A 16,320-nucleotide genomic window follows, 5' to 3' on the forward strand; every position below is an offset into this window, starting at 1 on the left:
AAATACAATCAAACGTAAAGTTGGGGCCGCATAGAGATTAGATTAAAGTGAATAGTACCATTGTATTATTATACTTTACTAATAAAATATATCAATGAAAATAAGTCTGAATAACATGAATTATCGTTAACATACTTTTCCGTCCGTACGGAATTTAAGGTGACTGTATGACCTCGTTCCTGATTGGTTCCTTCTTTTTAAATTACTTGACTCCACAACAACTGCTAGCTAGCTAATGATTCGAAATTAATTTTACTGAATAAACGTGGTTTGTTTACTAATTTAATTTTACGAACGGCAGTAAACATACATGAATGCCGTGTGAACGAATTGTTCTCGATAGTGAACGTACTTTAATATGTTTTGGAATGTTGTATTATGGTCGCTACATGGTTTGATAGCTGGGGAAATATTGCACGACCATCCAGTAGATTTTGTAATGTGGAAAATACTATAACTTACAATAGTTATGATATGTGTATGATATAAAGAACCATGGAGCTGGTAGCTAATATCATAACGTTATGACAATATAATCAACACATCTTGGATAGAAGAATGAGTGGCGTTACAGAGCACCGCGAAATCAAAATAAAACGCGTTTCTTCTCGCAAAAGATCTAGGGATATCCTGAGAGCTCCCCTCGCTCCAGCTATGAAGAAGGGAAACTCAAATGAGGAGCAATGCTTAGGCCTACATTGCCAGGTTGGTGCGCAAGAGAAAGACAGACCTATAGCTACAACTGGACTAAAGTCCACAGAGGTAAGCACTTTAGCTACAATAACACAATAAGAATTAACGTTACTGTATTGTTTACAAACACGAATCACAATATCCCAGTTAAACTGGGTAGTGAGCATCACGATGCGTATTGGTTTTCGAACCACAATTTGTAGTCTTTGGATTGTACTGAACTTGTAATTCTTATTAAATAACACATAGTATATTGAGGAATTATTTCAATGTTACGATATAGTTATAGAATACATTGTATTGCATGCCACGAAGAATAAATGTCCTATATTTACATCCCAGGACCTTTAGCCTAGGTTTAATGAAAAACCATGGAACTTGAACGCAAGTTTACAATGCAGAATAACAATTCAAGCAGCAACCGTTTCACATTCAAATATTAGGACTGCAATACATGCAACAACACAGGGACTACTGGACATTATATTACTAGTACGCTAGGTGGCAGTATTTTGTTCAAGGCATTAACTTATTTACTGTATGTATGACATTCTTTACTAAAAATACACTTTTCCCCATAACGCAACGCGTTCTCTCACTAATAAATTCTTATTCGTCACAATCAGGACACGTTTATCGACAGTTTCACTTTACTACTGAACAATACATGACAGCCCATTTACATTGAGAGTACACCAATTTCAACAACCTTAATTGATTATGAAATTGACTGTGAAGAAAAAATGGCTGTGACAAATCTTATGGGGGTTGAGAGGCATCAATTATTGACATATCAATTAGCTTTATGTTGCCCTTGGACATTCAAATCTGACCCTCAAGAGAGAACCATGGGTCATGATGACATGCATGATGACATGATGATTCACCGATGTCTCATGCTCTTTGTCCCCCCTTCAGTGCTACAGTGACAATGAAGATCTATTCGGGGACTATGACAGCATTGCTGGTGATAGCTCCTTCCTGGCTAAGATGGATGATATGGAGCTGAACCTGAAAGGGCCCTGCTCTGACTTCAGAAGTGAGAGAGACCCTGCCCTCGAAGGGCACACGGGTGTCAGACAACCACCTGAGCACCCCGAGCCAGACTTCACCGCACTAAAGATGGCAAAAGATCTGCGTAATGAAGATCTCAGCGATTCTACATTTATCTCCAGTCTAAGGGACCAGTTTTTTGAGGATCTTCCCAGCTCCCAGCTGGCATTTCAGCAGGATGTTGTGAAAAAAGCAGGGCAGTACCAGAGGTGCGCCGCCTCCACGCCCGAAGTGAAAGTCCGAGATGCAGGCGCCACCCCGGAGAGGAAGAGGCAGAGGAGAAGCATGGCAGAGCAGCTGAAGAGGGCCATGGCTGGGAACGCCAGCGCGTCCTCAGCCCTGGCGTCCAGGACAGCGGTGCAGAAAGAGGCGGAGGTCACCAAGGAGATGAGTGTTGCCACGCATGCCATGGAGTCCACCTCCAATGAGACTGACCTGGGTCCTTTCTTCGGCCTCCCCAGCAAAGTAAAGGACCTCATCGGCAGGCTGCGAGGAATCCAGGACCTGTATGGTAAACTGTTATCCACCGCACTGTGTGGTATAATGTATGGTACAATATCTTTACACCACACTCTGGTACAATATTGTTACACCACACTCTGGTACAATATCTTTACACCACACTCTGGTATAATATCTTTACACCACAATCTGGTACAATATCTTCCATTATGTCACACTCTCGGACAAGATCGTTATTTGCACCACACTGTACACATTCTTTAATTACACCGCATTCTGGTACAATATCTTTAATGTTTCTAAATGTGGGCAGATGCATTGCTCTGAATTGCCCTGCTTTCAGCAGGCGAGCAGCTGAGACATACAGGCTTGGCATGCAAGGCTAGCATTCCCTTAACATCCCTCCTCCTCCTTCTTTCAGAGTGGCAGAAGACGTGCTTGACGCTGGACTCAGTGCAGCAGAGGAGGAACCTGATCTACTCCTTGCCAACCAGCGGGGGGAAGACCCTGGTGGCGGAAATCCTGATTCTCAAAGAGCTGCTGTGCAGAAAGAAAAACGCTCTACTGATCCTTCCATACATCTCCCTGGTACAGGAGAAGGTAGAGTAACACAGTGCTGTAAAATTAAGCTCATCTCCCTGGTACAGGAGATGGTCGAATAGCACAGTGCTGTAAAATTAAGCTCATCTCCCTGGTACAGGAGATGGTCGAATAGCACAGTGCTGTAAAATGAAGCTCATCTCACTGGTACAGGAGAAGATAACAGTGTAGGTTAGTGTAACCTTCTTCTGGCCCTTGTATTCTTCCGTAGGCCTGAACCCCTGGCTGAGGCTTGTGTTCCTGCAGGTGTGGGGCCCTTTTTAAAGTGTAGTCTTCCATGGGTCTGAACCCCTGGCTAAGGTGTATCTTCCTGCAGGTGCGGGGCCTGGCTGCCTTCGGCCTGGAGCTGGGCTTCCTGGTGGAGGAATACGCAGGCAGCAAAGGCAGGTTCCCCCCGGTCAAGAGGAGGACTAAAACGTCCTTGTACATCGCTACAATCGAAAAGGGCCACAGCCTGGTCAACTCCCTCTTGGAAAATGGCCGATTGGACAGCATCGGCCTGCTGGTGGTGGACGAGGTAAAAAAGACTTCAAATGAGATTGACATTGACCCAGACCCAGCAGAGACCCAGCAGCATGGGGCGACATGGCTCAGGCAGTAAGAACAGTCGTCTAGCAGTCGGAGGGTTGCCGGTTCGATCCCCCGCCCGGGCTGTGTCGAAGTGTCCCTGAGCAAGACACCTAACCCCTAAATGCTCCTGACGAGCTGGTTGGTGCCTTGCATGGCAGCCAATCGGCATCGGTGTGTGAATGGGTGAATGAGAAGCATCAATTGTACAGCGCTTTGGATAAAGGCGCTATATAAATGCCAACCATTTACCATTTGCCCAGCAGTTGTAGTGCTTGCAGGAAGGCTGTTCGTTCCACTGTCTAGGAGTTGTAATTGAGAAGTGCTGAGCACTCTTCAAGAGTTATAAGGCTTTACAAGTTCAGTAATATACTAGCCCAAGTAATGCTTTCAAGGGAATCGATGACATTTTAAAATCAGATCTAACCTGTGCTAGCAACCAACGTAGGGGTGATAAAATTGGTGTGATATGTCCTGGTCAGCAGTCTTGCTGCTGAATTTTGAATGAATAAGCTTGACCTTTCTTTTTGTTTCTCAGCTGCACATGCTGGGTGAGGGGAACAGAGGGGCGGTCCTAGAGATGGCTCTGGCAAAAGTACTGTATGTAAGCAGTAAGTCCAACTCCATCTTTGTTAAACGCAGACTTGTGTCAAATACCTAATTGTTTTGGATTCAAATACTGTTCTGTCCTCGATTGACCTTGCCTGGTGCAATAGGGCCAGCCCAGAGGACCAGAAGAGGTTCCAATACACCAAGAAAGCTCAGTAATGTCTAGAAAATTATTTTAATCGAAAGCAATTATGTATTTGACCCAAGTCTGGTTAAATGAGAATCTGTTGCTAGCCATTCAACTTTTTTGTTTTTTTGACAGAATCAACACAGATTATTGGAATGAGTGCCACCCTCAGCAATGTTGTGGACCTGAAGGAATTCCTAAAAGCAGACAATTACACCAACGAGTTCAGGCCTGTATGGAAATTTGATCTCTTCCATTTGCAGTGGCATACTGCAGAGATGCCTGATCTTATCTGAGAAGGGCTGACTGACATGGGTGCTGGCTTTTGTTCTAGCTCAGCATTAAAACACTTGACTCAGCAGGGTCTTGATTGAGGAACACAATTAATTTTGTTGAGCTGTTGGGGTAGAACAGGAGCCAGCATTCACAGCAGCCCGTCTTGCATCAGAACAGAAACCCATAATCAACATTTTTTCTAAATTGTTACTTTCTACAGAAAGGGATCACAATTTCAAATAAATTACACTGAATGTCTACATGTACATGGAAATAACAGATTAATTAAGCAGAAAAAATTACTTCAAGGTCCTTTTGTGATCTGTAACTTCACATAAAATGAAAATAAAACTGTTTTTAGTGTTGACCTTAATTATCCCAGAACACATATCCACAGATTATTTTTCTCCAAGATAACAAACATTTTGGGCACACTCCTAAAATGTAAAAGTCAGCAGATGCCCCTTGGTTTATTGCAGTCTGTCAGGTAGTCCCAGCAATTTAAGCATGTACTGGGTTTCCACAGTGCTTCTGAGGGCCAGTTATACAGGCCTGGTGACATTTTGTTTTTGGGTAGGTTGGCAGTGGTATTATGAATAATAATTTCCTCCTTATGTCCAGGTCCAACTGAAAGAGTATGTGAAGCTAAAGGATTCCATCTATGAGATCGACCCAAAGGAAGAACACTGCTTCAGACTGTCGCGACCTTTGAACTTCAAGGTGAACACGCATTCAGAGACTTTATGTTTACCGCTTGCAGTGCTGAGGGGATCCCATTTCACACAAGTTCCAGTTGTGCTCTTCTAGGGCCATGGCTACCTCCTGCCTAAATGGTTCCTAAATGGAATAGAAACATCATTGCCACATACAAAAACCGCTGCTTGGCTCATCCTGTAGGCGCCTGTCATCAGTGTGTGGCTCCATGGTTTGATATTCAGACTGGACCATGGCAGTGCCAACCATGGCCACCATTTTAGTGTGAATGGTGTGAATGTCGATTTTGTATACTCTTCCTCCTGCTCTTCCTCATGCTCCTCGTGCGATGGTGCGTTCCTACAGTACTCCAGCACCATGCAGAAGATGGACCCTGATCACATCATCGCCCTGGTGACAGAGGTGATACCAGTGCACTCCTGCTTGGTCTTCTGTCCCACCAAGAAGAACTGTGAGAACGTGGCACTGATGATCTGCAAGTACCTGAAGAAGTATGTGTGCTGTTTTAAGCTGTATTCCCCCCTGCTTTAAGCTCTTTAAACTAAGACTTCCAGTTATCTGAAGGAGAAACTCCACTCAAAACAATTGGAAATTGGTATATTCCATATTCCCCTGTGACCAATATTTGATGTAAGAACCAAATATTTAATCTGCAAAAGAGACCATCTGTTGTAATTATGGAACCGAGTTGTTGTGGGAATTTACCATTTCTGTATATTTCTGGAGTCACAAGTCGGCATCCCTACGTGCCCACCAGGGAATCAAACCGCAAACTCTCCAGCGAGGCCACCCTCATGATAATGCATGTGGTAATGGTATGGACGGGGCTGAACAGGCACTCACGGCTCCGGCATGGTCCCCACGCAGGGAGTATGTGCAGCACAGAGAGGGGGAGAAGGCGGCTCTGCTGGGCGATCTGAGGGCCAGCGGGAACGGGCTGCTGTGCCCCGTGCTCCAGAAGACGGTCCCGTACGGCCTGGCCTACCACCACAGCGGCCTGACGGGGGATGAGAGGAGGCTGGTGGAGGAGGCCTACATGGCGGGGGCACTCTGCCTCCTCACCTGCACCTCCACGCTGGCCGCCGGGATCAACCTGCCTGCTCGCCGGTGGGTCCCTGGGCACCCGGTTTTCACAGTTTTTTTGTTTGCATTAATTAGCGGTACTTCAGGAGGGCACATGGGTCCTCCACTCTCCTCTGCTATTGCTGCTGAAGAAAGAGAAAAAGAAAATAAAGAATTTAAATATTATGCTCATACAAATAAAATAGAAAGAAATATGTATATATGTATATTTCATTATTATTAAAAACTCATTGGGGCTCGATACATCTATCTCAGGATAGTTTGGAGTTCCCAGAATAATCTGAGTGCATCGCTTCTCTTCCACCTAATTTACTGGAGGATGTCGTTGCTGAATCTCAGACCCTGAGTGTTGGGGGGCCGGTGGCATTTGGGTTTATTGCTAAAGCAAAAGCTGTTCATGCTTCCTCTGCCACTGGTGGAGCCCTTTAGGGTTGCTTTGCTTTGCTCTGAGTATGTCCTCATCGTCAGGGTGATCCTACGGTCTCCCTACGTGGCCACAGACTTCCTGAAGAGGAGCCAGTATAAGCAGATGGTGGGTCGGGCGGGGAGAGCTGGCATCGACACATCAGGAGAGAGCATCCTGATTCTGCAGGAGAAAGACAAGCTCATGGTAAAAAGAACCTGCCTGTAGTCTCACTAGCCCTGCCGACGCTCTAATAACCGGCATATCCTCAAATCCATTTTCCACTTAAAGCACTATACTACCCGAAGTAGTGCTTTAAGTGGAAAATGGAATATAAGTAGTGTGATACCGTGGTGTGAAAAAGTGTTTGCCCCCTTCCTGATTTCTTATTTTTTTGCACTTAAATGTTTCAGATCATCAAACAAATTTAAATATTAGTCAAAGACAACACAAGTAAACACAAAATGCAGTTTTTATTATTAAGGGAGAAAAAAATCCGAACCTACATGGCCCTGTGTGAAAAAGTGATTGCCCCCCCCCCTGTTAAAACATAACTTAACTGTGGTTTATCAAACCTGAGTTCAATTTCTCTAGCCACACCCAGGCCTGATTACTGCCACACCTGTTCTCAATCAAGAAATCACTTAAATAGGACCTGCCTGACAAAGTGAAGTAGACCAAATGATCCTCAAAAGCTAGACATCATGCCGAGATCTAAAGAAATTCAGGAACAAATGAGAAAGAAAGTAATTGAGATCTATCAGTCTGGAAAAGGTTATAAAGCCATTTCTAAAGCTTTGGGACTCCACCGAACCACAGTGAGAGCCATTATCCACAAATGGCGAAAACATGGAACAGTGGTGAACCTTCCCAGGAGTGGCCGGCCGACCAAAATAACCCAAGAGCGCAGCGACGACTCATCCAAGAGGTCACAAAAGACCCCACAACAACATCCAAAGAACTGCAGGCCTCACTTGCCTCAGTTAAGGTCAGTGTTCATGACTCCACCATAAGAAAGAGACTGGGCGAAAATGGCCTGCATGGCAGAGTTCCAAGGCGAAAACCACTGCTGAGCAAAAAGAACATTAAGGCTCGTCTCAATTTTACCAGAAAACATCTTGATGTTCCCCAAGACTTTTGGGAAAATACTCTGTGGTCTGACGAGACAAAAGTTGAACTTTTTGGAAGGTGTGTCCCATTACATCTGGCGTAAAAGTAACACCGCATTTCAGAAAAAGAACATCATACCAACAGTAAAATATGGTGGTGGTAGTGTGATGGTCTGGGGCTGTTTTGCTGCTTCAGGACCTGGAAGACTTGCTGTGATAAATGGAACCACGAATTCTGCTGTCTACCAAAAAATCCTGATGGAGAATGTCCGGCCATCTGTTTGTGACCTCAAGCTGAAACGAACTTGGGTTCTGCAGCAGGAAAATGATCCAAAACACACCAGCAAGTCCACCTCTGAATGGCTGAAGAAAAACGAAATGAAGACTTTGGACTGACCTAGTCAAAGTCCTGACCTGAATCCTATCGAGATGCTGTGGCATGACCTTAAAAAGGCGGTTCATGCTCGAAAACCCTCCAATGTGGCTGAATTACAACAATTCTGCAAAGATGAGTGGGCCAAAATTCCTCCACAGCGCAGTAAGAGACTCATTGCAAGTTATCGCAAACGCTTGATTGCAGTTGTTGCTGCTAAGGGTGGCCCAACCAGTTATTAGGTTTAGGGGGCAATCACTTTTTCACACAGGGCCATGTAGGTTTGGATTTTTTTTCTCCCTTAATAATAAAAACCTTCATTTAAAAACTGCATTTTGTGTTTACTTGTGTTGTCCTTGACTAATATTTAAATTTGTTTGATGATCTGAAACACAAAAAAATAAGAAATCAGGAAGGGGGCAAACACTTTTTCACACCACTGTATGTGGCTATCTTTCAGTTGTAGCGAGATGTGTAGCTGTCTTTCAGTAGTAGTGTGACATATGGCTATCTTTTAGTAGAAGTGTGATATGTGGCTGTTTTTCAGTAGTAGTGAGATGTGTGGCTGTCATCAGTAGTTGAGTGATATGTGGCTGTCTTTCAGTAGTAGTGTGATATTAACCCTTAAAGGAGGCGTTATGTGGGAGGGATTGATCCTGGCACCTCAGAGGCCTGATGGTCGACGGTGGACATGTACATCATAATGGATAAGGTGTCAAGAGACACAGGTCAAATGGCTGGTAAGCAGCACTGTTTTAATCATCTGTGTTTTCAGGCAGAAAAGCTGGTGTCTGCACCTATGGAGAAGTGTAACAGCAACCTCCTGCATGACAACGGCAGGGGCATTCAGAGCCTGATCCTGTCGCTCATCGGCCTCAGTGTGAGTCCACAGCCCGCAGCACACACAGCATGCAGCACACACAGCATGCAGCACACACAGCCCACAGCACACACAGCACAAAGCATGCAGCACATACAGCACACAGCCACACACAGCCTGCAGCACACACAGCATGCAGTACACACAGCATGCAGCACGCACAGCATGCAGCGCACACCCAGCCCGCAGCACACACAGGACGCAGCACACACAGCCTGCAGCACACACAGGAGGCAGCACACACAGCATGCAGCACACACAGGACGCAGCACACACAGCCTGCAGCACACACAGGAGGCAGCACACACAGCATACAGCACACACAGGAGGCAGCACATACAGCACACAGCACACACAGCACACACAGCCCACAGCACACACAGGAGGGAGCACACACAGCATGCAGCACACACAGGACACAGCACACACAGCCTGCAGCACACACAGCATGCAGCACACACAGGACACAGCACACACAGGAGGGAGCACACACAGCCCACAGCACACACAGGAGGGAGCACACACAGCCTGCAGCACACACAGCATGCAGCACACACAGCACACAGCACACACAGCACACACAGCCCACAGCACACACAGGAGGGAGCACACACAGGACACAGCACACACAGCCTGCAGCACACACAGCACACAGCCCGCAGCACACACAGCACACACAGCCCACAGTACACACAGGAGGGAGCACACACAGCCTGCAGCACACACAGGAGGGAGCACACACCAACTGCAGGGCATGTTTCACCGTATTATACAAGTGGCATATTAGGGCAGTCAGAACTTGGTCGGCTATTGCTGTTGTGGAGGTACTTGATGTGTATTTCTTACTTTAGCCCACAGGCACCTGAATGCTTCTGTACCAGTCATTGTGAAGTTGGCAAGTCATCAGAAATGTATCTAAATATCTGGAATATCCTGCAGTGTACAGAAAAACTCTGGGACAGTTGATAACATACCTAAAACTGAAATTATATATATAAAAAATACAGAATGTTAACTGTTTTTAAAAAGATCCAGTTCATTTTTCTTAGATTGGTAGGCAGTTATACCTTTGGCTGATTAGTCAGTACAGCCCTTGTGTGTTATGTTTATGTAAGTTTATATGCACTGGGGGGGTGGCATTAGCTTAGGAGGTAAGAGCGGTCAGTTGGAAGGTTGCTGGTTTGATCCCCCATGCTGGGTGTATGTGTGTGAGTGTGTGTGTAAATGGGTGAATGTGAGGCATCTATTGTAAAGCACTTTGGATAAAAGCGCTAAATGCATGCAGTCCACTTACAAAAAAAGAATGGTTTCATCTATCTTTCATTTTTAATTGACTTATGGCTTAAGGTTTGAGGGAGAATGATTTTGCCCACTTCTCTCCAGATCACGACGACGACAGAGGAAGTAGGTGAGTTCATGTCTGCCACTCTGCTCGGCGTGCAGGAGGCCCGCACCGCCTTGGAGAAAAGCCTCTGGGACATTACCCAGGATTCTGTGCGCTTCCTCATCCAGAAGGGCCTGGTTGCAGCAGTGCCGCCTGATCTAAGAAACGGCACTGCGCTAACCATCACCAAGCTGGGCAGAGCCACTTACAAAGGTGAGATGCCTCCTGGACATTCAGAAGTGATTCACTGAAACCGGGTCTTGCACCTGTGAAAATGTTCCGGAACATTCTCTTTTTTGTGAGCGCAGTATCATGCGCTCAACCTTCGTGACTTACAGTATATTGGTACAAAGATGGGTCAGTGAAACCTTACATTATTCACATAGCTAGGTATAAGACTAAGGGAAGTCCTTGCCTGTGCTGGTCGTGTTTTCAGATGTGCCTGTTTTTTTATTTTTATGTTATTACATTACATTACATGGCATTTAGCAGACGCTCTTATCCAGAGCGACGTACAATGAAGTGCAGATCAAACACAAGTACAAGTGCGAAGAGGACTTGAGAGGACAGTACAGTTCTGAGTCCTAGTGTAAACATACAGATAATCAGAACCCTTGAAGAATACAATCAACTTCCAAACTAGCATACCACAGTTGGCAGCTAGAATACCCTGAGTACAACAATACAATAGCTAATACAAAAAAAAACAATATCTATACATAAGTGCCATTACAGTCTATGGCATATATAAGGCTAATCATGGTGGTGAGTTAGGGAGGGAAAGGTGATGCCTGAAGAGATGAGTCTTCAGTCTGCGCTTGAAGGAATTCTGAGACTCGGCCTTTCTGACATCCACCGGGAGGTCATTCCACCACCGTGGGACCAGAACAGACAGCAGTCGTGAGCGTGAAGAGCAGGTGTGGCGAGGGGGAGGCGCCAGACGGCACAAAGTGGCAGAACGGAGGGGTCTTGTTGGTGTATAGGTCTTGAAGTGATTGAATACATACAGGGGCTGATCCCTTAACTGCCTGGTATGCGAGCACCAAAGTTTTAACTTTGATGCGAGCCATAACAGGCAGCCAGTGGAGGTTGCTGAGCAGGGGGGTGACGTGAATGTCTGGGAACATTCAATACCAGACGGGCTGCAGCATTCTGGATCAGTTGTAGGGGTCTGATGGCAGATGCTGGAAGGCCAGCCAGCAGAGAATTGCAATAGTCCAGACGGGACAGGACCATTGCTTGAACAAGGAGCTGAGTGGAGTAGGTGGTGAGAAAGGGTTGGATTCTCCGGATGTTGTACAGGAAGAACCTGTACGCCCAGATCACCATAGCGATGTTCTCGGAGAAGAACATCTTCGTTTATTTGTTTTTTTACCTGCAGGCTCAATTGATTTGACCTACAGTGACCTCTTGTACAAAGACTTATCAAAAGGCCTGGAGAGTCTGATGTTGAACAGTTTTCTTCACCTGGTCTACCTGGTAACGCCGTATGACATGGTCTCTCAGTGCAAGCCTGACTGGATGATCTACTTCAGGCAGGTGAGCTGGCAGCACTCCTAGAATAACCTCTGTTTTGGAATCAACTCAAATGCTTTCAAATTATGCCACATTAAAAAGTCTTGATACTTTAAAATCCTATTTCACATAAACCATGGAATCACTCAAAAGTATCCAAAATAAATTTCATACGGCAGTATGTATAACTATTTGTGCTTCTTTGATAGGAGACATTCATATAACATTCAAGAAAATGTAACGATAACTTTTTTTCACAGAACTAAAGAAAATGTGTTTAGAAATGTAATGGCAATGGCAAATCCTTCTCTAAAGGACAATACAAGAACCATGTTGCTTTCAGCATAAGAAAAACTAATTTCAAATCTCAACTCAAGTAAATCAGGCTTAATGGGGTTCAAAATAGTGTGATGCTAGTTATTTTCTATAAACTGACATGCTTCAGTAGAATTGTACAGTTGTACAGTTCTCCACACCATACTTTATCGTACTGCAAACTATTCGTGTCCCGCTCTGTCTGAGGTAAATAATTGTGTATCGTGTGTGTTCCAGTTTTCCATCCTGTCTGCTACAGAGCAGAAGATGACGGCCACTGTAGGTGTGCCTGAGAGCTTTGTGGCTCGCAAGGCAGCCGGGCAGAGTGTGAAAAAGGTGTGTACTCAACATCAGTCTACACCACTGGGTGCTTTCCTTTACGAGAATATCTGCACTGACAAATTACTTTAAGAGATTATTAACACTCTTTGTTTGACAACTGTAATCTCACTCAGAAAAAATGCTATCTGTCTGACGATCAGTGTGATGAATTTGAAGCAGGTGTCTGTGTTTCAGCTCAACGCAGTGCTTTGGACTCCTAGCCCCATGATGTTATTCGCTGATTTCGCTGACTGAATTTACTGACATCACTTTTAATGAGTATGGTGAGGAGTAGTTCACTTTTACGCTTTACTCATTAAAACCTCTCTCTCTGTCTCAGCCAGTGGACACAGTGGCAGTGAACAGGCTCTACCTGGCCATGGTGCTGTTCTCCCTGCTGAAGGAGACTGACCTGTGGAGCGTGGCTGACAGATTCCAGCTACCCAGGGGCTTCATCCAGACGCTCCTCAACTCTGCCTCAGCCTTCAGCTCCTGTGTCCTGCACTTCACAGAGGTGGGCCCTCCTCCTGTCCCCTAAAGCAGGGTACAGAGGTACGCCCTCCTCCTGTCCCCTAAAGCAGGGTACAGAGGTGGGCCCTCCTCCTGTCCCCTAAAGCAGGGTACAGAGGTGGGCCCTCCTCCTGTCCCCTAAAGCAGGGTACAGAGGTGGGCCCTCCTGCCCTCCTGTCCCCTACCCCCTAAAGCATGGTTGTGTCCACCACTCACCTTGCTGTTGTTTGTTTTGTCCTTTTCCCGCTCTCTCCTCATAACGTGACATCACAACCATCTTATTTCTACTTTTATGATTCCTGGCCCAGAAGCAGGAAGTAGGCTATGCCTACTCTCATGTCCTCCCTCTCATCTTCCTTTGACTCTCTGTGTCCCCTCACTACCAAACTAGCTCGGGCCTCCCCCCCCCCCCCCCCCTAGTCCTTGGCTTTCTGATGCTCTACGAGCTGTCCGAACCGAACTGTGGGCAGCGGAGAGAAAATGGAAAAGGTCCTGTCTCCCCAGTGATATAGCTTCCTTCCATGCCCTCTTATCATCTTTCCATTCCTCTGTCTCTCTAGCAAAATCTTCCTTCTTTCACTCGAAAATTAATGCGGCCGCCTCTAATCCCCGCAAACTGTTTTCAACCTTCTCCTCTCTTCTGGCCCCCCCTCCCCCCCCACCCCCCTCATCACTCACACCTGATGACTTTGTCTCCTAATTTGAAAAGAAGGTTGATGCCATTCGCAATTCCTTCTCACAACCCTCTCCCCCTGCTGACCCTCCTACCTTCCCCTTCCCTAGCCTCCTTTTCTCCCCTCTCTGACGCCGACACATTGAAACTCCATACATCCCACCACCCGACCACCTGTCCTCTTGACCCCATCCCCTCTCCCCTCCTACAATCTTTATCCAATGACATTCTCCCTTTTCTCTCCTCTCTAATCAACACCTCCCTCTCTTCCGGCACCATGCCCTCTTCCATGAAGAGGGACAGAGTCACTCACCTGCTCAAAAAACCTACTCTTGACCCCTTTGCCCTGAACAACTACCGGCCTGTCTCTCTTCTTCCCTTTCTCGCTAAAACTCTGGAATGGGCGGTCTGCTCCCAACTGTCCACTTATCTTCTCTAGAACAATCTCCATGACCCCAACCAGTCTGGCTTCAAGAGTGGCCACTCCACTGAGACTGCCCTGCTCGCGGTCACTGAGGCACTCCATTCTGCTAAAGCCAAATCCCTCTCCTCTGTCCTCATCTTCCTCGACCTGTCGGCCGCCTTCGATACAGTCAACCATGAGATTCTGCTCTCTTCGCTGTCTGGGATGGGTGTCACAGGGTCGGCACTCGCTTGGTTTTCCTCCTACCTGTCTGGTCGCTCCTACCAGGTGACTTGGAGGGGCTCAGTCTCTGACCCTCACCCCCTACAAACTGGAGTCCCGCAGGGCTCAGTTCTTGGGCCTCTCCTCTTCTCGCTATGCACCATGTCTCTTGGTTCTGTTATCTCTTCCCATGGCTTTTCTTATCATTCTTACGCTGATGACACCCAACTCTTCATTTCCTTCCCCCCCGACACCCAAGTCACCACACAGATCTCTGCCTGCTTGGCTGATATCTCTGCGTGGATGACTTCCCACCACCTGAAGCTCAACCTTGCCAAAACTCAGCTTCTCTACATCCCTGCTAAGTCAATCGACCTCTCACTGACTGTTGAGGACTTTGTAGTTTCCTCCTCCCGTACGGCAAAGAATCTTGGGGTGACTCTTGATAACTGCCTCACCCTGGCTCCACAAGTATCCTCCACTGCCGCATCCGTCATCTCCTGACGGAGAAAGCCACCCAGCCCCTAGTCCAGGCACTCGTCATTTCCCGCCTGGATTACTGAAACTCTCTCCTAGCCGGTCTCCCAGCATGTGCCATCAAGCCCCTCCAGCTGGTCCAGAATGCCGCAGCCCACCTGATAACCGGTCAGCCCAGGTCGGCTCATGTCACCCCGCTTCTCATTGGCCTCCACTGGCTTCCTATTGCCGCACGCATCCGATTCAAGGCCCTAGTGTTGGCATTTCAGGCTGCTAAGGGGACTGCCCCACCTTACATACAATCCCTGATCACTCCCTACTCCCCAGCTAGACCACTCCGGTCTGCCAGCTCTGGTCGCCTTATGGTTCCCTCTCTACGTGCACCTGGCGGTCGAGCTGCACGTTCACGCCTGTTTTCCGTTCTGGTTCCTCAGTGGTGGAATGACTTGCCTACCACTGTCAGGACAGCAGAATCCCTCCCCCTACTTCGATGCAGACTCAAAACACACCTTTTCAAACTCTACCTTAGTCCTCCCTCCTGATTTCCCCTGCCCCCCCCTTTCTGATACCCCTATCCTTGTCTAACCCCCCCAAAAAAAAAAAATTGCACTTATGATGACGACTATATATTTACTATATGTGTATTTTCCTGGTTCTGGATGTGATGCTTTGACTTGTGGTAGAACCTATGCACTTGTAAGTCGCTTTGGATTAAAAGTGTCTGCCAAATGACAAATATGTAAAAAATGTAAATGTAATTGTGATGTCACAGTGCCTCTCTCACCCAATCAGGAGCTGGAGGAGTTCTGGGCTTACAAGGCGCTCCTGACTGAGCTCACACGTCGCCTCACCTACTGCGTGCAGCCAGAGCTCATCCCCCTGATGGAGGTGGCCGGGGTCCTGGAGGTATGTGGTCCTCCGTTCAACATGACAAACCGAACGTGTCACGGGCAATACAGCACGTACGGAGTGATGATATGTATTATGTTTCTGTCTTTCACAGGGTAGAGCCAAGCAACTGTACAACTGTGGTTACAAAACTCTAGCCCATGTGGCTAATGCTGACCCTAACGTGCTTGTCCAGACTATGCAGAACCTCTCTACCAGACAGGCCAATCAGATTGTGGCTTCTGCAAAAGTAAGTGACTCTAGGGCGGGTCTCGTGTACCTGCTGGTAGAGGTTCCAACTGAAAAACCTTTTGTGACCGATTGTAACACACCCCTGAGCATTTTTTGGTTGATAGAATACAGGCTGGTGTGTACTGTGTCTTGTGACTGGGTTCTGAATTCCAGTTTGTGTGTTTCAGATGCTGCTGACTGAAAAAGCTGAAGCTCTACAGGAAGAGGCAAATGACTTGCTGACACTTCCTCCTGATCTCCCTTCATTATAATGACTGCCGTGCAGTATATTTATTAGAAATTTGATATTTCAGGCTCTTGTTGCTTTTTATGTATATGGCTCTTAGTAAGAAAAGCACTGTAAAACAAATAAAATATTTGGACACCCGGTATTGCAATATGCGTGTTTTCAATTCCCTATCGAGTGTTGTC

At 46.6% G+C, this 16,320-nt stretch overlaps 1 protein-coding gene across 3 annotated transcripts; it reads left to right on the top strand.

The window, feature by feature from the left end:
• The first annotated feature begins 90 nt into the window (after positions 1 to 90).
• Positions 91 to 16,278, top strand: helq (helicase, POLQ like). 3 transcript variants are annotated; one of them, XM_061262672.1, is made up of 19 exons: positions 91 to 159; positions 618 to 762; positions 1,612 to 2,257; positions 2,630 to 2,808; positions 3,125 to 3,325; positions 3,914 to 3,986; positions 4,247 to 4,344; positions 5,009 to 5,107; positions 5,447 to 5,592; positions 5,969 to 6,208; positions 6,653 to 6,794; positions 8,845 to 8,949; positions 10,333 to 10,546; positions 11,715 to 11,872; positions 12,401 to 12,499; positions 12,825 to 12,998; positions 15,562 to 15,675; positions 15,773 to 15,907; positions 16,077 to 16,278. In XM_061262672.1, the coding sequence occupies exons 2-19, from the start codon at positions 655 to 657 to the stop codon at positions 16,158 to 16,160; spliced, it is 3,015 nt and encodes a 1,004-aa protein (XP_061118656.1). In that variant the 5' UTR covers positions 91 to 159; positions 618 to 654; the 3' UTR covers positions 16,161 to 16,278. The 3 variants fall into 3 exon arrangements, with proteins under 3 accessions (XP_061118656.1, XP_061118655.1, XP_061118657.1); XM_061262673.1 differs by lacking the exon at positions 91 to 159 and adding an exon at positions 234 to 268; XM_061262671.1 differs by lacking the exon at positions 91 to 159 and having other exon boundaries at positions 212 to 762.
• Positions 16,279 to 16,320: the final 42 nt, after the last annotated feature.

The sequence above is a fragment of the Conger conger genome, chromosome 12 (assembly GCF_963514075.1).
Source record: "Conger conger chromosome 12, fConCon1.1, whole genome shotgun sequence".
Taxonomy (NCBI): domain Eukaryota; kingdom Metazoa; phylum Chordata; class Actinopteri; order Anguilliformes; family Congridae; genus Conger; species Conger conger.